At 43.9% G+C, this 15,874-nt stretch overlaps 1 protein-coding gene across 1 annotated transcript in view; it reads right to left on the reverse strand.

Annotated features, from left to right (window-relative positions):
* Window positions 1-15,057, reverse strand: part of mnat1 (MNAT1 component of CDK activating kinase) — a 33,068-nt gene extending 18,011 nt beyond the window's left edge. The window contains exons 1-6 of the mRNA XM_076749399.1: window positions 14,847-15,057; window positions 8,446-8,598; window positions 7,989-8,062; window positions 6,671-6,774; window positions 6,316-6,456; window positions 4,363-4,494 (exon numbers count right to left, since the gene is read on the reverse strand). Coding sequence (XP_076605514.1) covers window positions 4,363-4,494; window positions 6,316-6,456; window positions 6,671-6,774; window positions 7,989-8,062; window positions 8,446-8,598; window positions 14,847-14,935 — 693 coding nt within the window. The 5' untranslated portion in view covers window positions 14,936-15,057. The remainder of the gene's footprint in view (window positions 1-4,362; window positions 4,495-6,315; window positions 6,457-6,670; window positions 6,775-7,988; window positions 8,063-8,445; window positions 8,599-14,846) is intronic.
* Window positions 15,058-15,874: the final 817 nt, after the last annotated feature.

Consider the following 15,874-nt stretch of genomic DNA (forward strand, 5'->3'; position numbering starts at 1 on the left):
CTGTAGCAGCTGAGGACAATCCCCAACCTCACACATAAACTCTTTGACTAGGAAAACGCAATAACTTCATATAAACAAACAAAGCAAGCATGCTAATAACGACACAACTACTCATGCAATGTTTAAGCCATTCTGCATGTAAAGCCTAAACCTTGCATGTATGGTGTCCACCATGGGCATGTTACAATTCAGTCTGTGCGTCATACCCTACAAACACATCTGCACATAGCTTCTAATCAGGTACTCAGGTGAGTACCAGGAGATGGTGTATGGTATTCACACCATATAGAGCGTGGTCTTAATAAACACAATCTTCCTTGCTGTCCTCTGCTTCAGCTTCCTGCATGGCAGATGATGAAGATGCACTTCCCAGTCCCTGGTTGAGCCTCTGATAACATGTCTCCATCCACTGGTCAACAGCTAGCTTTGGGTCAAAATGTCTCTGTGGTCATCTTTGACAGATGAATGTGCTTCTACTCGCCTGCTGAACTGCTCAAAGGCAGTTTAAGACAATTTAATCACAATTTTGATGTAGGAGTGGCAATCTGGCATGCTTTTATTTAGTATTTGGACCAAGTCATACTCTGAGGACACTGCCAAGTGTTTTCCTACTTGCTTTAAGAGCATCCATTCTCTCTCAGTGGAGTCTGTCAAGTTGCAAGGTGGTTTTTTTGTGATGTTCTCTGAGCCATCAAAGAGCAGCCCCTAAAATTCAGCAGATTGAAACTCTACTCTTAACTAATTGTGCATTACTAACATTCCCACTTCTCACCAATATGTACCTCATATTCACTCTAGCTGCTTCAATAAAGCAAACTCCTCAGCATAGGAAAACATAGGATGTGCGTGTTTACTCTAATGAAATGAAATGAAAACATTATACAGAGCTTGCCGTTGTTCCTCATTCATCTTGTTTAGCAAGTGGGCGAGTGGACTTTTCAGCTTGACTAGATTGTTTGTTAGCAATAGCTTGTGCCACATTCATGTGCTCCTTGCTCTTTTTGTGTTTATCAGATAATGGACGGTTGAAATCCATTGAGCCTGAATGAAATGCACCTGTTTTGTCTGCTTGATGTGGAAGCAGACGACACATCTTGCACCACATTTCAGGGTGCTCATCGTTGGCTTCCAGTCATGGCACTTCTTGGAGCCACTTTTCACCAATAATGTGCACCGCTGCCTATACGGGCCATTCTACAGAATTGGTTTGAGGCCAGAGTTGGAAACAATCAGAAATAAATGTGTCTTTTCCCCAAAACTATGTATGTACATAAATTGTATAATATACAAGGTGCACATATCTAGTATAATTTATGTGCAGATGACCCTCAACATGTCCATGTTTTGCACTGAGCAGGTGCCAAGTCTGATGACTCTTGTCATCAGACTTGGCACTTGGGCTAGTCTTATGTGTCAGACAACAACAAGCAACCTGTTTAAACAGTGAATAGTTGCCTCCCTCCCACACAGAGAGTCTCTTTTGATATCAGCGGACGTCTATTTTAGAAAGACACTTTATTCTTCAAAGGATGTTTACTCAGACTGGCTAAGGGTGTGCATTTATGTGTGTGTGTGTGTGTGTGTGTGTGTGTGTGTGTGTGTGTGTGTGTGTGTGTGTGTATGCACCCGCACATGGGTATGTGTGTCTTGGTTCAATAGAATGCCTACAAAGTGAGGGATTAGTGAGTGATCCCAGACCATTCCTGAGGCAAGACCAGGCCCATCCCACCCCACATCACACCTGGACCGAGACTACTTTCCCTCAGGATCGGCTGATTTCCCCAAGCGTCCATTCAACAACATGTTAACACGCAACCGGAATAATTAGGATCAGGGTTGGAGTCCCCTTCACCTATTCCTGGAAAATCAGCCAGGCAAGGAGCAGTGCCAGAATGGCTGAAATGTTCCCTTGCGTGTTCCTAGTAAACAACATGACACAACTACATGCGACGTTAGCTCACTCTTTAAATAAAGACGGCAGTCATTGGGAAGCTGAGGAAGAATTGGCATCCTCACGTTCCATGGATTGGAAAGCTCAAAGACAGGCAGATATGTCATTCCACCAGTGACGGCTCACCTTGGCCCAGGGTGAAGCAGCTGGCTGAAGTGCTGGTGGGGCAGGTGGTGGTGGTGGGAATGAGTAGGGGTTGTTAGGGGCACCCTGAATTTATTACTCCGTGACTGGTGAACTTACACATCACCAAAAACATCCAGATGAAAAAACAAAGGGTCATGAATCAGCCCTCTGTCCATTCATCACTGTCACAATCTGTTTCTCCTTCGCGTACATGCGTCACAACAAGGTATGGACACCGGAGCGTCTACGAACAGTTATTTTGAGCGTCCAGTTATTCTTTTGCTTGTTTAGCACTAATTGATATTGTCACTGTCAGTGAAGAGAGGAGCACAAATCAGCTTAAATGTTAATAAAGGCATATCATGGAAATGTTGCCTAGCTTTAGAAATGCGTTTTTACATTTGCTTCCCCTAATTTCTGCTCAAGAAAAACTGAAATGCTGCTTGGAACAACGGACCACAACCTAGCAGATAAATAAATTCCAGCAATCTGCAGGAATTCACTGCTCTGTGCTGAAACCCCACCAAATCAAACAGAAGTCACTCTTACGGACTCTGAGGTGAAGGGAAATCCAAACCCACACGCTCCCCTGACTCAAGTCTCTCAGTCCAAAACGCAGCAGATGCATGGTGAGAGCTCTGCTCCACCAACAGGAGCTCAGGGACGGGAGGATGAAGAGAAATGGGAAGAAAGAAGCAAGGAAAAACAGCCACAGAGGAAGCCAAGAGCAACATAATCATGCTGTTTCTCTCTCCATCAGCAAGTTTAACTTCATGCTGTATATCAAGGGGGTGAGAGTCAGAGCACCACATCCTCCATTTGGATCAATTCAACACTTTTCCACTGGTGGTGGATGAGCCAGTTGTCTCTTTGGGGTTTAATGAGTAAATTAATGTTTTTGTAAAGTCTCTGATTATGACTGCATCAGATAAATTTAACCAAGACCTTTCAAATAGCTATGCCAGTGGAAAACTCACTGAAAATGACAGGACAGGCCCAAAAAGTTGGGAAAAGACAGAGTTGGGTTATAACCGCATACGTCAAGACCAAGCTCCACCTTAAGCCTAGGTGAGTACTAAGCAGATATCTCTCCCACGCACCACTGAACTGTGGGAAGACAACCATGTCTCATGAGGGTTGTTGGGGAGAAGGTGGGGGTGATGACACAGCCTATCTCATCACAGGAAAATGAAAATAAACTACTGAAAACCTGAACCACAGCCAAATGGAAGGTCTCTCCAGACACGGTGAGCACAAAGCTGCAAGCTCAGAGCGGCCAGAGCCCTGAGCCCACATGCTCTCTCTGTGGGTCCCACCATTCGCCCAGAGGAATGTGATGACATGAGTGAAGGGGTGAGGGCCTGTTCTCACAGTGAAGAAGCACCAGACACGGAGGAACATCCTCCCTTTGAAGGTCTGGGCTGTTATCGTCACTCCACTGTCAACAAGGTCGCCACATGAAGTCTAGATTAGCACTCAACTAAAATCACACCAAGGGCCTTAACTGTTCAGACCTACCTTACCACCAATGGATAGAGGTATACAACCATGTGACCTCAACCTACACTGGCTCATTGGAAATAGCTATTTGTTATTTATGGTACATATAGCTTCTTCAAGGTCTCCTGTTACACTGTGCTCATCCTGCTCTCACTTGAAGCAGGAAATCCCAGTCTGACAGGTTGTGTTCAAAAAATGTAGCCCTGTCATTCATTTGAACGCGGCCACTCTGTTGATGCAGTGGGGGTGTCAATGCAGAGTGAGGAATCCAAAACAAAAAAAAGGGTCATCTGGCAAAGAAGTCGAATCTAGCCCAGCTTATGCACATTCCTGTAGATGACTTAATAATGTGAACTTTTATTTCTACTGTTTATCTCAGCATTGCCACAGTAAAGAATTAAATATATGCCTCCATAATAACTTCCCAGAGTTGTAAAATCATTCAAATGTCCTCTGACACACAATACCAACAACTAGCGATCACCAATCAGGGCCATTTTGATTCACTTAGGAAACGGAGGCACAGTTGTCTACAATCAACAAGATGGAGGGAAAGGTTGACCATTCGCAATGATAAATCTTTAATGAGCCACTGGGACCTGAATAAGGAAAATGATGTATAGAAGCACATCGCTCAAGAAATAAATTAATATGATGTGTGCTGGTACAGTGGCAAAGGGAGAAAATAAAAACACCAAGAAGCTTCAGGCTCAAGAGCCTGTCGCTTTGAATTCATACAGTGAACTGGGGTTCAAAAGCTAATATGCCTAAAGTGTTGCACTCACCATATGGATTCCAGTTGAAAACAGATTCGTAGGTTTGACTGCCTGTTTCTGCTGCTCTATCTGGGTCTCCAGCTGGGCAGCACGGACCTTGTGTTGGGCAAGCAAGATGGTGGCAGGAAGTTGAGACTGCTCCTGCATGGAGAAAAATGGGATTTGGGATTTTATGTGAAAGTTAATGTTAGGTGTATGTGACACATGCAAGGAACTGCTTCATCGGGAACTCGGGAACAGCTGACACCTGTACATGAAGCCTTTCGTCTTTCTGACTGTTGTATGTTGAGAAAAGACAGTCGACCCCCTCCCCCCACCCAGACATTTCTGTCTAACTGGATAACCATAAGCATAGGGGGCTTTCAGGCTAGCTGCCACATTATTGATGCAAGCCATATTAACAAAACCGTGGCACTGCAGGGGGACGCTGCTTCAAGTGCACTGCGTCGCCTTCACCTCCATTAAATGCAAGGTCGGACGTTTCAATTTCTCCAGTGGAGTGTTGCCAAGCGGAGAGGTCTAAGAACACAAGCTTGGACACGTTGTGCATTGAGGAGGTAGGACATTTTTGATAGGGTGGACAGCAACGGCAGGACAGACCAGAGGTGTCTTAGGATTTAACAATAAACCAAAACAGATTTAATGGCTTTCAACATTAATAAGTCCTGGTCTGACAGCAAAAAATTCCCACTTTCACTTTTGGGTGTTACACTTGTTTCGGATATGCCCTTGAGTGAATTTACTTTCTTTATTTGGAGGACATTGCATGATTGACATCTCAGTTGATGAAGATGTGGAAAAAAGTTGGGAAATTTGAGAGAGAAAAAAAATACCTGTAGACAAATAACATAAATTTAATGTTTATATACGATAAGAACAATAATCAAGAAGTGTTCAAAGTTGCCAGTCATGCATTTTATTGATTAGTAACCCACGACTTCAGCAAACAGCGACAGTGAATCTAGATGTATGTGTTAAGCTTGGTTTAGGCTTCGGCGTCGCGGCGACGCCGTACCTACGGCGTACACCCTACGCCGTCACTGAGCATTCGTAGTTCTGCGTCGAGGGAACGCGTTGCTCCGCAATTCACTGCCAAGCCGCTAGGGGGGTGCGGCTGTGTCTTTGTATGGTTTCGGGGGGCTCTTGCTGCCGCGAAGAGGAGTTGTAGAGGTGGTCGTACTTGCGTACCTCCTCGATAATTCTTTCTTCGGCTTGGTCCAGTTTTTCTTGTAGCTCTCACCACAGAAACTTTGAAAATGGCGGTGTTGTTGTGCTGCGACCATAGGGCTGCGACTGAACCGAAAATTACGTTCTGAACGGACCAATCACAGTCCTCGACGTTCACGTCACTACGCGTCGACGCGACGCGTAGTCAGGATTTTTTGGAGGTGCGCGTCAGGCTACGGCGTAGGGTCCGCGTAGGGGTCTGCGTCGACGGCGTAGGTACGGCGTCGCCGCGACGCAGAAGCCTAAACCAAGCTTTAGTGTGTGTGTGTGTGTGTGTGTGTGTGTGTGTGTGTGTGTGTGTGTGTGAGAGAGCAGTGAGCAGGGACGTAGAAATGTCAGAGCTCAGGACAGTTCCCTGAGGGGGGTAGGGGGGTGGAGCTGATCTCATCTACCTACAGTCAACAGGCCCTGTGCCTTAAAACAAACAAACACACAGCTTAACCTGCTATCTGCAATGGTCCGTCAGCGGCCAGCTCTGCAGGAACAATCACTTCCAAGCCCGCAGATCAACACAATGGAGCCAAGAGGCTTTGGAATCACAGAATGAGAACAATGTGGCCTGCAGCACAATGACTGGTAATAAGCTCTTAATGATCTCACAGCCGCGAACCCTCAGGCTGAGGGTGTGTGTGTGTGTGTCAGACATGGAACATCTGTCTTCATGTGACTGCTTTTTGCTTCACTAAGCTGTGGACATATGTAGGCATAAACACACGTGTAACATGTGTTTCTCACCAGTTCATCCAGCAGAGCTTGCTTGTTCTTCCTCTTGGCCTGGAGCTGCCTCTGCTCCTCCTGCAGCAACTCCAGTCTGCGTTGCTCATTGCCCTGCTGCTCCAGCAACAGCAGCTCCTCCAGCTCCTCCTGCTCTCGTGTCTGAGGAGCGCAGGAAAGAGAACACGGATGTTGGAAAACCTCATGTCCCGTCTTTGACCACAAGGCTGAATCACCAGCAGCCCAAGTGATGGCATACTGTACCTGACCTCCAGGTAGGGGAATAAGCAAAAAGAAGTCTCCTCCCGTGTTGATTTTAGCACCAAAATCTCAACATTAATGCAGGTATTATGCATGCGTGACAAAATACACGTACGAGTTTAGCCTTATTCTTCTGGATGATATCTCGGTTGTCCCTCTGGTACTGCTCCATCTTCAGCTTGGTGTTCTCCACGTCAATGTTGTTAGTCAGTTTATACACTACACAGAGGAGACACAAACCAGCAATAAGGGGCTGGTAAAGTCAATCAAAAGTGCTTCAGGAAACCTGACGTCGGAAGGTGGGGCTGTGTCCGACCATATCTGTACCTTTTCGACACCAATGATCTGCCATTCACACTCACTTGACTCAGGCCAGCTGTGCGAAGGTGAGAACAGAGCATGGAGCTGAGCTTCTCTCTCAGCTCTCCTCAAACCTTTACACAATTATTTCTGCCATTTTTCATGTGGACAACTCAGTTCAAAACTATGAATGTCTTCCAGGAGAGACTGTCTGAATCCCCCTCCTCTCTAGGACAGCCATTGTTCACCCTGCTTTCAAGAATAGCTTTATGATGTTCCATTATGAACTCTTTTAATTGGTCAGAAAACTCGTTGTTTGACCTGGTTCTGACCGAGTTTACCCTGGCCTCTAACCTCTTTGACCCGAGAGACCCTTTTGTGGGTCCATCATCACAATGTCATGTTGTGACGACAAGCACAGTTCAAAGCTACAACACTATTATCTTAAGTTATGGTCACGATCCAGGAAAATAGTATAAAATGAGGTTCAAGACTTTCCCATTTCATGAAATAGTGCTGCCTTAAAAATGCCATCTGGCAATTCAATATTTCTCTGAACTTCAGTACAACCCAGTAGATTGTCAGTGGCACACTGGAACGAGTAGATACATTTGTAGGCTGTTGTCAAACTGGAAAAAAATGTCTTGCTTCAACGTTGCTTAAGGGGACATTTACAGAGAATTTTTAGGGTTTAAAAGGTTAAAAAAGATCACCGGTGCAAATTCCAAGTACCAAACTTATGACCTAGACCACAGGAGCTGTTCTGCCTTCTGTTTGAGGCTAAAAGCCATCATTGCTTTATAGGAACTGGACGCTTGACATTCACGTTAGTGTCTGTCTTCCTGGCCCCGCCCTCCCTGTCTCACCTGGCCCGTAGACTTTACGTTGGGATGATGTCATACTCATAAAAAATTGAATGTATGTAAATGTTAATGGGACAAAGTATCACTGAGGCAGCGGCCAGTTCACCCCACTGATTCATAGGCAGCTCTCTTAATACACCCATGCTAAAAGCACATGGTGGGCTGTCAGTCCTGATGTATTGGCACTGGCAGAGCTATTTCCTGATCCATGCCATGCTAATGCCTGTAAAATCTCCATGTACAGCCAGAGTCATGGACCTAGGCTCCTACCTATGTCCTCCACTTCCTCCAGGTAGTCATTATAGTCTCTCAGGCTGGAGAAGTCAACATCTCTCTTGTTGTATCTGCAGAGAAAGAACAGAACAGATGATACAAATAGTAAAACCTGATGAAAGCAAATATGCACTGACATTAATAGCCTCCATTAAATCAACCATTTTATAATACCATGTCTGCATACTGCCTAATAGACACACATTAGATGTCAATTAAGGGGCTATTAAAGAACAGATGAGAGGGAGAGAGAGAAGGCAGGGAGGGGCTGAGAAGTAAAAACCTGGCAGGGAAAGAGCCTTCCCGTTTGAGCCCCCCCTGGGGAGACTCATTGTCTACAAAACAAACAGTGTAATGAGAAAGACAAAGGTGGCTTAAGAAGTGGGAGGAGGCATGAAATGACACATAAACAGGCAGAGACGCACCCCTCGCCCTCCCGATCCCCCTCACTCACATCTTCAGCACCTTCTTGCGAATCTCCACCTCCTTATCTACGGTCGGGTCTTCGAAGAGCTGCACGCGGAAGTTGCTCTTCCTCAGGGGCGTGTCGCACTGAACGCAGTTACCCGAGCCGCGCACAAACAGCATCTCCACACAGTTCTCGCATCTGCGCGGGAGGGGAGACGACAAAACAGAACACAACATGAAGATGAGATGGACGTTTCCAGAGGTGACCCTCCCCGGCAGGCTTGAGGGTCAGCTGTGTATGTGTGGGCGTATGTGGCTGCTGAAATACAATTTTCCTCAGAGTAAAGCAAATCTGTGTTTTTTCTGTCTGTAAGTTATCATCAGGCGCAGTGGGTGATCATGGGGCACATGAATATTTCCTCTAAGTGCTCAAAGATGGCTGGAATTATGATTGGAATGTCGATTAGGCTGCCTCCAGCTCTCAGACAAGAGGAAATTAGTCTGACACCCCATCAGTGGAGTGTCTGTCTACACTGGAAAAACATTTGCTTTATTGTTATTTCAACAGACCTCAGTCATTCTGCCACGTTGCATAATATGATAAAATCCAGCTCAGTAATTCACAGTGTAGTCTATCATTATAAGAATGGACTAAATCTTACGCAATTTAGGAAAAGCAAAGAAGTACAGATGGACAACGGCAGTGTTTTGTGTAATCTTTACTTCACTGGTAAATTTAAGATGAATTATTTGCACTTAAGGCTGTAATGTAACATTAAAAAACCTCAGCATGTAGACGTGCAATTCCAACCTTTCTCCCTATTCTGCCAGAAAAGTTTCATTATTATTCCTGACACGGTGCCTGAGTGAAAGGACGCTGCATTGTGGACAAGTTTAAGCTGCATTTTAAATACCATGGAAATCTAGGCAATTATTGATCAAAGTATTTACTGTAAATCTGTTTAATGGATATGATTACTTTCCAAGACAAAATATGTGGCAGTTCAGCACAGTCATGATGACTTTTTCAGACGGCCCTCGGTTCCTCATATAAACACCCATGAATCACAATGCTCCTCGGTCAAGAGCACGCCTCTCCACCCCTGAACAAAAAGGCAGAAACACTCAGATAACATTTGGGAATTTCAGGTAAAGCCCAGGTTCAAACAGGAAGGTTTACTTTATGCACCATCATGACGTGACTCCATGGCAACCAGCAGAGCTACCTGAGGGCACAACCCTGAGCTCAGCCATCAATCACACCTTTATGCAGGTAGGCGTTTACCCATCAGTCAAACTCAAGTGAGGAGTGGACACTGAAGACAATGGGAATGTTGCTAAATCTCTCCTGATGGGGTGGAGGGCCTGGATAAACGTTTGCACAGTACACTCTTTTAATTAAGTCTCTGTGGAGCTTTATTTCCACAGGAATTCACCTTCCCGCTTGTGACCACCTTCACAAAAATGGACAACATCTGGTTTCCAAATGTCACTATCTGCTTTTGAGTCCTGACAGTTCTCATAATAAAAATCGCAAAGTTGATGGGAAAAAGTCAGATTTTTCACCTTACGTCATTGACGGTATAGTTGAGTCATTTCTTTCCAAACTCAAGGCCTGGGGTTTTGAAGCTAATGCGTAGTCAAAACCTCTCCGGGGGATAGAGCCTATTAGAACAATCATGACAGAGTCATCATGCAAGACATTTTGCCTCATCAGCAGCATTTAAAACGAAAAAGCAGTTAAAGGAGAAACTGCAGAGCCACAGAGTTTGGCTGTTTACGTCTAGCATCTCAGATATGGGTCAAATAAGCCCAACCTGCCAAGCATGACACCAAGCCTTCACAGTCACACAACAAGCAGGTACAGCGTTGATGAGGCATTGCTCAGGACTATCTTACAAGCAAGTCAGTTGAGCTTGGCCTAGATGAAGCCACAAAATAAAAATGAAAGCTGAGCGATGGACTGAAACATCTGCGCTGTCCAGTTGGTGCTTCAGAGCACAAGGAGCTCCTGCTCAAGTGCACCCTGGAAGAGGCAGATGTTCACTGTGGCCCCAGGCCACAGGAGATGTATAGGCCTGGCCATATGGAGGTAGATGGAGGGATTCAGCTTGTTTCCACAGGCCCACAAAGAGTCCATTCATCAACACGGGGTAAGGAGAGGGGCGTAGCTTGCCCCCTGCCCCATAAATGGACCACACAACAGAACTCTCCAAAGGGGAAATCCTGTGTAACTCTAGAGCAAAGAGGTGAAGATCTAAAAGGGAGGGAGGAGACCTTTCGAGTCAATTTGCCATCTTTCCTCTGAATTGTGACTTCTCTGAGTGACAGTGTTCTGATTGTTGGCCTTTTGCAATTTGTAATCAAAGGGGGACTCAGAAACCTCTGGCCAAGGCTATGCTATATTGCTTTGCATACTGAACAGACATTTAAGTGAGCCAACAGATCTCTTGCAGCTTGCCATCTCTGTGTCCCTGGGCTGTTGTCGCTGGCTGAGTACTCCTGACTCCTCCCTCTCTCACCTGTCCTGCTCAAAGCTCCAGGCTCCTATCTTTCCCATCTGCAGCTGTCAGCAGGTCAAAGGAGGGGGTGGTAAGAGGAGGGTAAACAGGGTCCTCCTGGCTCAGCAAAGAGGCCTCAACACCACCACCACCAGCACCGCCCCTTGGTGACATTGCCTGCATCTTTGCCACCTCATACAAGACAGAGCAGAAACAACATAGCACTATAAACAGAGCGGAGCTGGATTCACTTGTTTCTGCCAAAAAGCTGATGATCTTCACAGAGCTGGCTTTGTGTCAAATTTAAACCTGCTATGACACTCTGTCCTGTCTTGTGACCTACAGTACCTGCAGCAGCACAGTCAAAAAATGCTGAGGCCCAGGAGTATGATTGCTTACGCAGGAAGCTAGCATAGGCTAATCTTAGATTAGGTGTGCTTTGTCGAGTAGTAAAAAGGGCAGAATCACAGGTTTCAACATTTTCAAATGATCATTTCAATGTTTGTGAAAATAAAAACAGGGATCTAAAAAATTTGAATAATACTGTGGAGAAATACTGTGTGGAATCACAAGCTAGTGGAACAGATGTTAACCCTGAGGTAGGGCTGAGGCTAGGCTCCCTATTAGCAGCAAAGGCAACACAATCAATCTTAAGCTTGTTAATTGGCTGTCTTGCCACATGGAAAGTGTTGGATTCCCACTGAAAGAAACATTTAGACATTTTGGGAAAAATGCTTATTCTTATTCTTTCTAAGTCTTAGAGAAGATTGGCACTACTCTCCTCTCATGTTAAATATAAAGCTACAGCCTGGAGGCAGACAGCTTAGCTTGGCATAAAGACTGGAAATTGGGGTTAACAGTGAGTCTGCCTCTGCCAAAAGATTACAAAATTTGCCTACTAGCCCCTCTAAAGCTTGCTTATTAATATGTTATAGTTTTTTGTTATATCTGTATAGCAACTGAACTGGAAAAACAACAAGTTACGGTTTGGGGGGGGGGGGGTTACAGGTGCTGCTAAGCACATTTTGTTTCGCCTTTTGAACAAAGACAGACTACCTGTTTTTCCCTGCTTACAGTCTTTAAACTAAACTAATGTGTATATTTCCAAAATTTCCATGTATCTATGGTGCCTTTTATATCTGGGACCATCCAAAAAACACCCAAAAACATTTTTTCCGCTTGACTACTGTGCATCAACTGAGAACATAAAACTACAAGGTACAGGAAAACTAGCTTCTACTTAATGAGGTGTGACTGTAATATAGAGGGTGGACTCCTCTAATCCCAACCGTATGCCTAAGCTACTGTCGTTTGTGCCTGCCTGTGCCCAGTGTCAAATGCCAAAGGACACGAGCCCGGTGTCATTGTGCAAGGGTAATAAATAACACACATCAAATGCCCCCGGTGACAGGGATACAAAATGTGCTGTGGTGGAGTTTAAATTTAGATGCATGCTAGAGGTGGAGAAGCTCAATACTGCATTGCATCGCCGGGGCAGGGAGCCTGGTCAGTCCAGACTGGAATGGCCACTCGACCAGGCCAAGGCGGAGAGCGGTTTTCAATGAATGAACCAGTGCAGAGTCCAACTAGGGCTGCAGCTAATGACTAAATTCAGCATTGATTATTTAATGGCAATTTGAATCATTTAGTCCATATTCAGAAGACAGAGAAAAAGATACCCACTGCAGTTTTCCAGAGCTCAAGGTGACATCTTCAAATCACTTGTTTTATCCAACCGAGTCCAAAACTCAAAGCTATGTATTTTTAGTGATTAGAAAACAGAGAAAAGGAGTAAATTCTCATATTTGGGCTGGATCCACTTAATGTCTAACATCTTAAACAATGACTACATTTCTAAAATTATTATTGATTGCTTTTCTGTTTGTAAAATCAATTATTGAAAATGGATAGGATGGCTGGTTGATATGTCAAACTTTACATAAGAAATGATAATAAACTGTGCTAAGACTCTAAAAGGACAGATTTGAGTTTGACTTTCTCTTTCCCTGCAGAGAGCAGAAACCAAGAAATACACTTGGTATATGGAATGATGCATATTTACACTTATTTCTGTTAGGTAGTTGTGGATTTGAGCATGCATCGACATTCTGTATGTACATGTACACGTTGCCTTACTAATTTAAAAATTGTAATATTTCCTTTTCTTTCTTAGGCACTATTTCTACATAGAGTCACTGCTTACACCAAATGGGAAATCAGTAACTGTGAAATTGAAACACATTGCTTACGCCACAGTGCAAGTCTCCGTATCTACCGACTCTTGAGGAAGCCTTGCAGCAAACAAAACGCCAAATGATATCAGTGATGAAAATACTAAAACAGTTTGAGAGTACAGCAGTTTCCAAGTGCTGCATTAATTCACCGTCGCACCGGCTCTGAGGAACAAATCCAAGGTGACCTGGGCTAGGACATCTCTCCAAATTGCTTCATTGCAGAATCATTTTAATTTTCTGTGTGTAGTCCTGCATCCAGACAGAGGCGGTGAGTTATGAGCTCACTGACCTGATGACAAAGCACGGCCACATCCTGATGGCACGGTCAATAAACAGACAGGGTCGAAAAAAATATGCTCTCATCGGGCCACCACTGCCACTGAATGGAGCTCTTCTTTTAAATGACCAGCTCTTTAAACAGATGACAAGGCTGAATTTTGGAAAATGCACCGCAAACATGTTTTCCTGCGTACTCACATGAAGATGACACACAATCAAATATGTAGCGCAGTATTCAATAAGATTACTGCAGACTGGTCATTTCTATGAAAAGAACACGAAGAGAGCAAATAAAAGCTAACAATAAAAGCAAAGAGTTACATTTCCTTGTTTTACATGCTTTAAATTTAATTTACTCAAAATCTAAATCAAATCAAATCTAATTTAATCACTTACAATGAGAATTTTATTATCGATTTTTATCCGTTTCATGAAAAAGTACAAATCCCACCAGGGTTACACTGCAGGTTGAGCTGCTGTAACTGATGCACCAAGGCCAGACCTAACACAGGCGGTTTAGTAGATAAGCAGTTGCTACAGACGTTTAGAGATTAGATGTTTAAGTTTATTTATGAAGGCAGAAAGGGTTATGTTCAGGTTGCATTTTGAATGGTTTAGGTTAGGTCAGTGTATGTCTGGGATGAGTTCTGTCTCTCAGCTCAGGACAGAAAGCATATATCAGTCATACTGTGATGATGCAGTGCAGTCATAGCGTAGGTTACATTGTATTTGTCCCTTTAAGTTGACCTTTTCTGAACATGATGCGGTTAAAACATCAGCACACACATAGCTGCACTGGCAATTTCTATTAAGATTATTCCATTTTATCTTATTTCATCTATTAACTATTGTTATTGTTGCAGTAACCTTCGTTTCACTGCATGCTTTACCACGTACCTCTGTGCATGTTAAAAATAAAGACCCTTGAATCCTCTTCTACCAGTTTTTAAAGAGAGGTACAAACAGGCAGTGCAGGCCAGGTGAAAACGACCAGAGCAGAGTTAATAAGAGATAACTGTCTGCCATGTTTTTAACAATGTCCAGAAAGACTGACTGACTGCTGTGCAGGGCTTAAAACCCACATGTGAACTGGGAGCTCGCCGGTTGATGCTATCTTTAGTCTCAGTTAACAGTATTAATATCATGTTACCAATAAGAATGTGGTGATTATACCCAACAGGAAGTCGCTCATTTTAAATTACTTTATTGACAACATCACAGCTCAACAAACGGCTGGCTGTTAGCTAAAAGCTCGCGCTGCTTAAAGCACGTTTCCAACGTCTTTTGTCCGTTAATGTCCAACTATTGAGATTTAGGAGACGATACAAAGCTAATTCGGGGGTTTCTTGTGTTGGTGTGTGTCTGTTTGCACAGTTTGAAGTAAAAACGTCGCCACTCTTGTTTGTCTTTAGCTGTCAGATGTAAATACTCACAGCGTGTGGCCGCAGACGTTCACCATCAGCTTCAGCGACGGGTTCCTGTATTTGGTTGTTTTGCATCTCGGACACCCCTGGTCGTCCATTTCTGTCGGCGCAACACAAAATTAAAAAAAGCTTGACAAAAAATGTCAACAACTAGCGTTTCTCTTGTCACTTTGCAGGCAGCGAACCGCTGCGTTACACAGAATGCGGTCCGACGGGAAACGTCACTAATAGGAGTAGTTCCTGTTTAATGACAACCTCTGTGTGGTCACACTGTGCTGCTGGCTCATCCAGGGGTCCCCCAGGAGTCCCAGGGGGTCTGAGGTAAAAATGCTGAGTGGTTTATTTTCGCTCATCCACACAAAGGTTGTATTTAGAGAGGATGTATAGAATGGTTGTTTTGATTATAGGTTTCGCTGTCTCCTCTGTGCAGTACCATATAGATTACTCCCATACATTCCTTAATGTGAGCCTGCACTGAAACATAATTAAAGCCAAAAACCTCCCCAGATGTTATTCCTCAGGGCGTCTGACGTCATATATTTTCTGCTTGAATGTGGAACTGTTTGGATAAATAATTCACCAAGGATGATGGATAGATCACGTGGTTTATTATATTAGCAATGTATGATGAAGACAGAATAGGTGTATTATGATATAATAAGGATAACACACTAACTTCATGGCAGGCGGGCGTACATTTAAATTCACTCTTTTCAAAGGCTATAGCTCTGAAAACATATATTCTATCACAATTGCTCAAAGCCAAGGCCTGTCTTATGTGTCATAATAATTTATTGGCTATGTATAAATATCAGTAATTGATCAGATAAAAAGGTGGTCCACTAAGTTAGACTCCAGTGTCACATTAGACTAATTAGTATTTGCAAGTGACGAAAAAGATTTTGTCAGGATAATGCTGCAAGACTAATGTACTGTTTGTTTTTACAGATTTAGACGTGCTCTTCGGTGGATTACTAATCCTCATTTTGAAGGCATTAAAATCTGGTTATTTCAGATCATATTCGTGGAGGAATATA

This window comes from Chaetodon auriga, chromosome 14 (assembly GCF_051107435.1).
Source record: "Chaetodon auriga isolate fChaAug3 chromosome 14, fChaAug3.hap1, whole genome shotgun sequence".
Lineage (NCBI taxonomy): Eukaryota > Metazoa > Chordata > Actinopteri > Chaetodontiformes > Chaetodontidae > Chaetodon > Chaetodon auriga.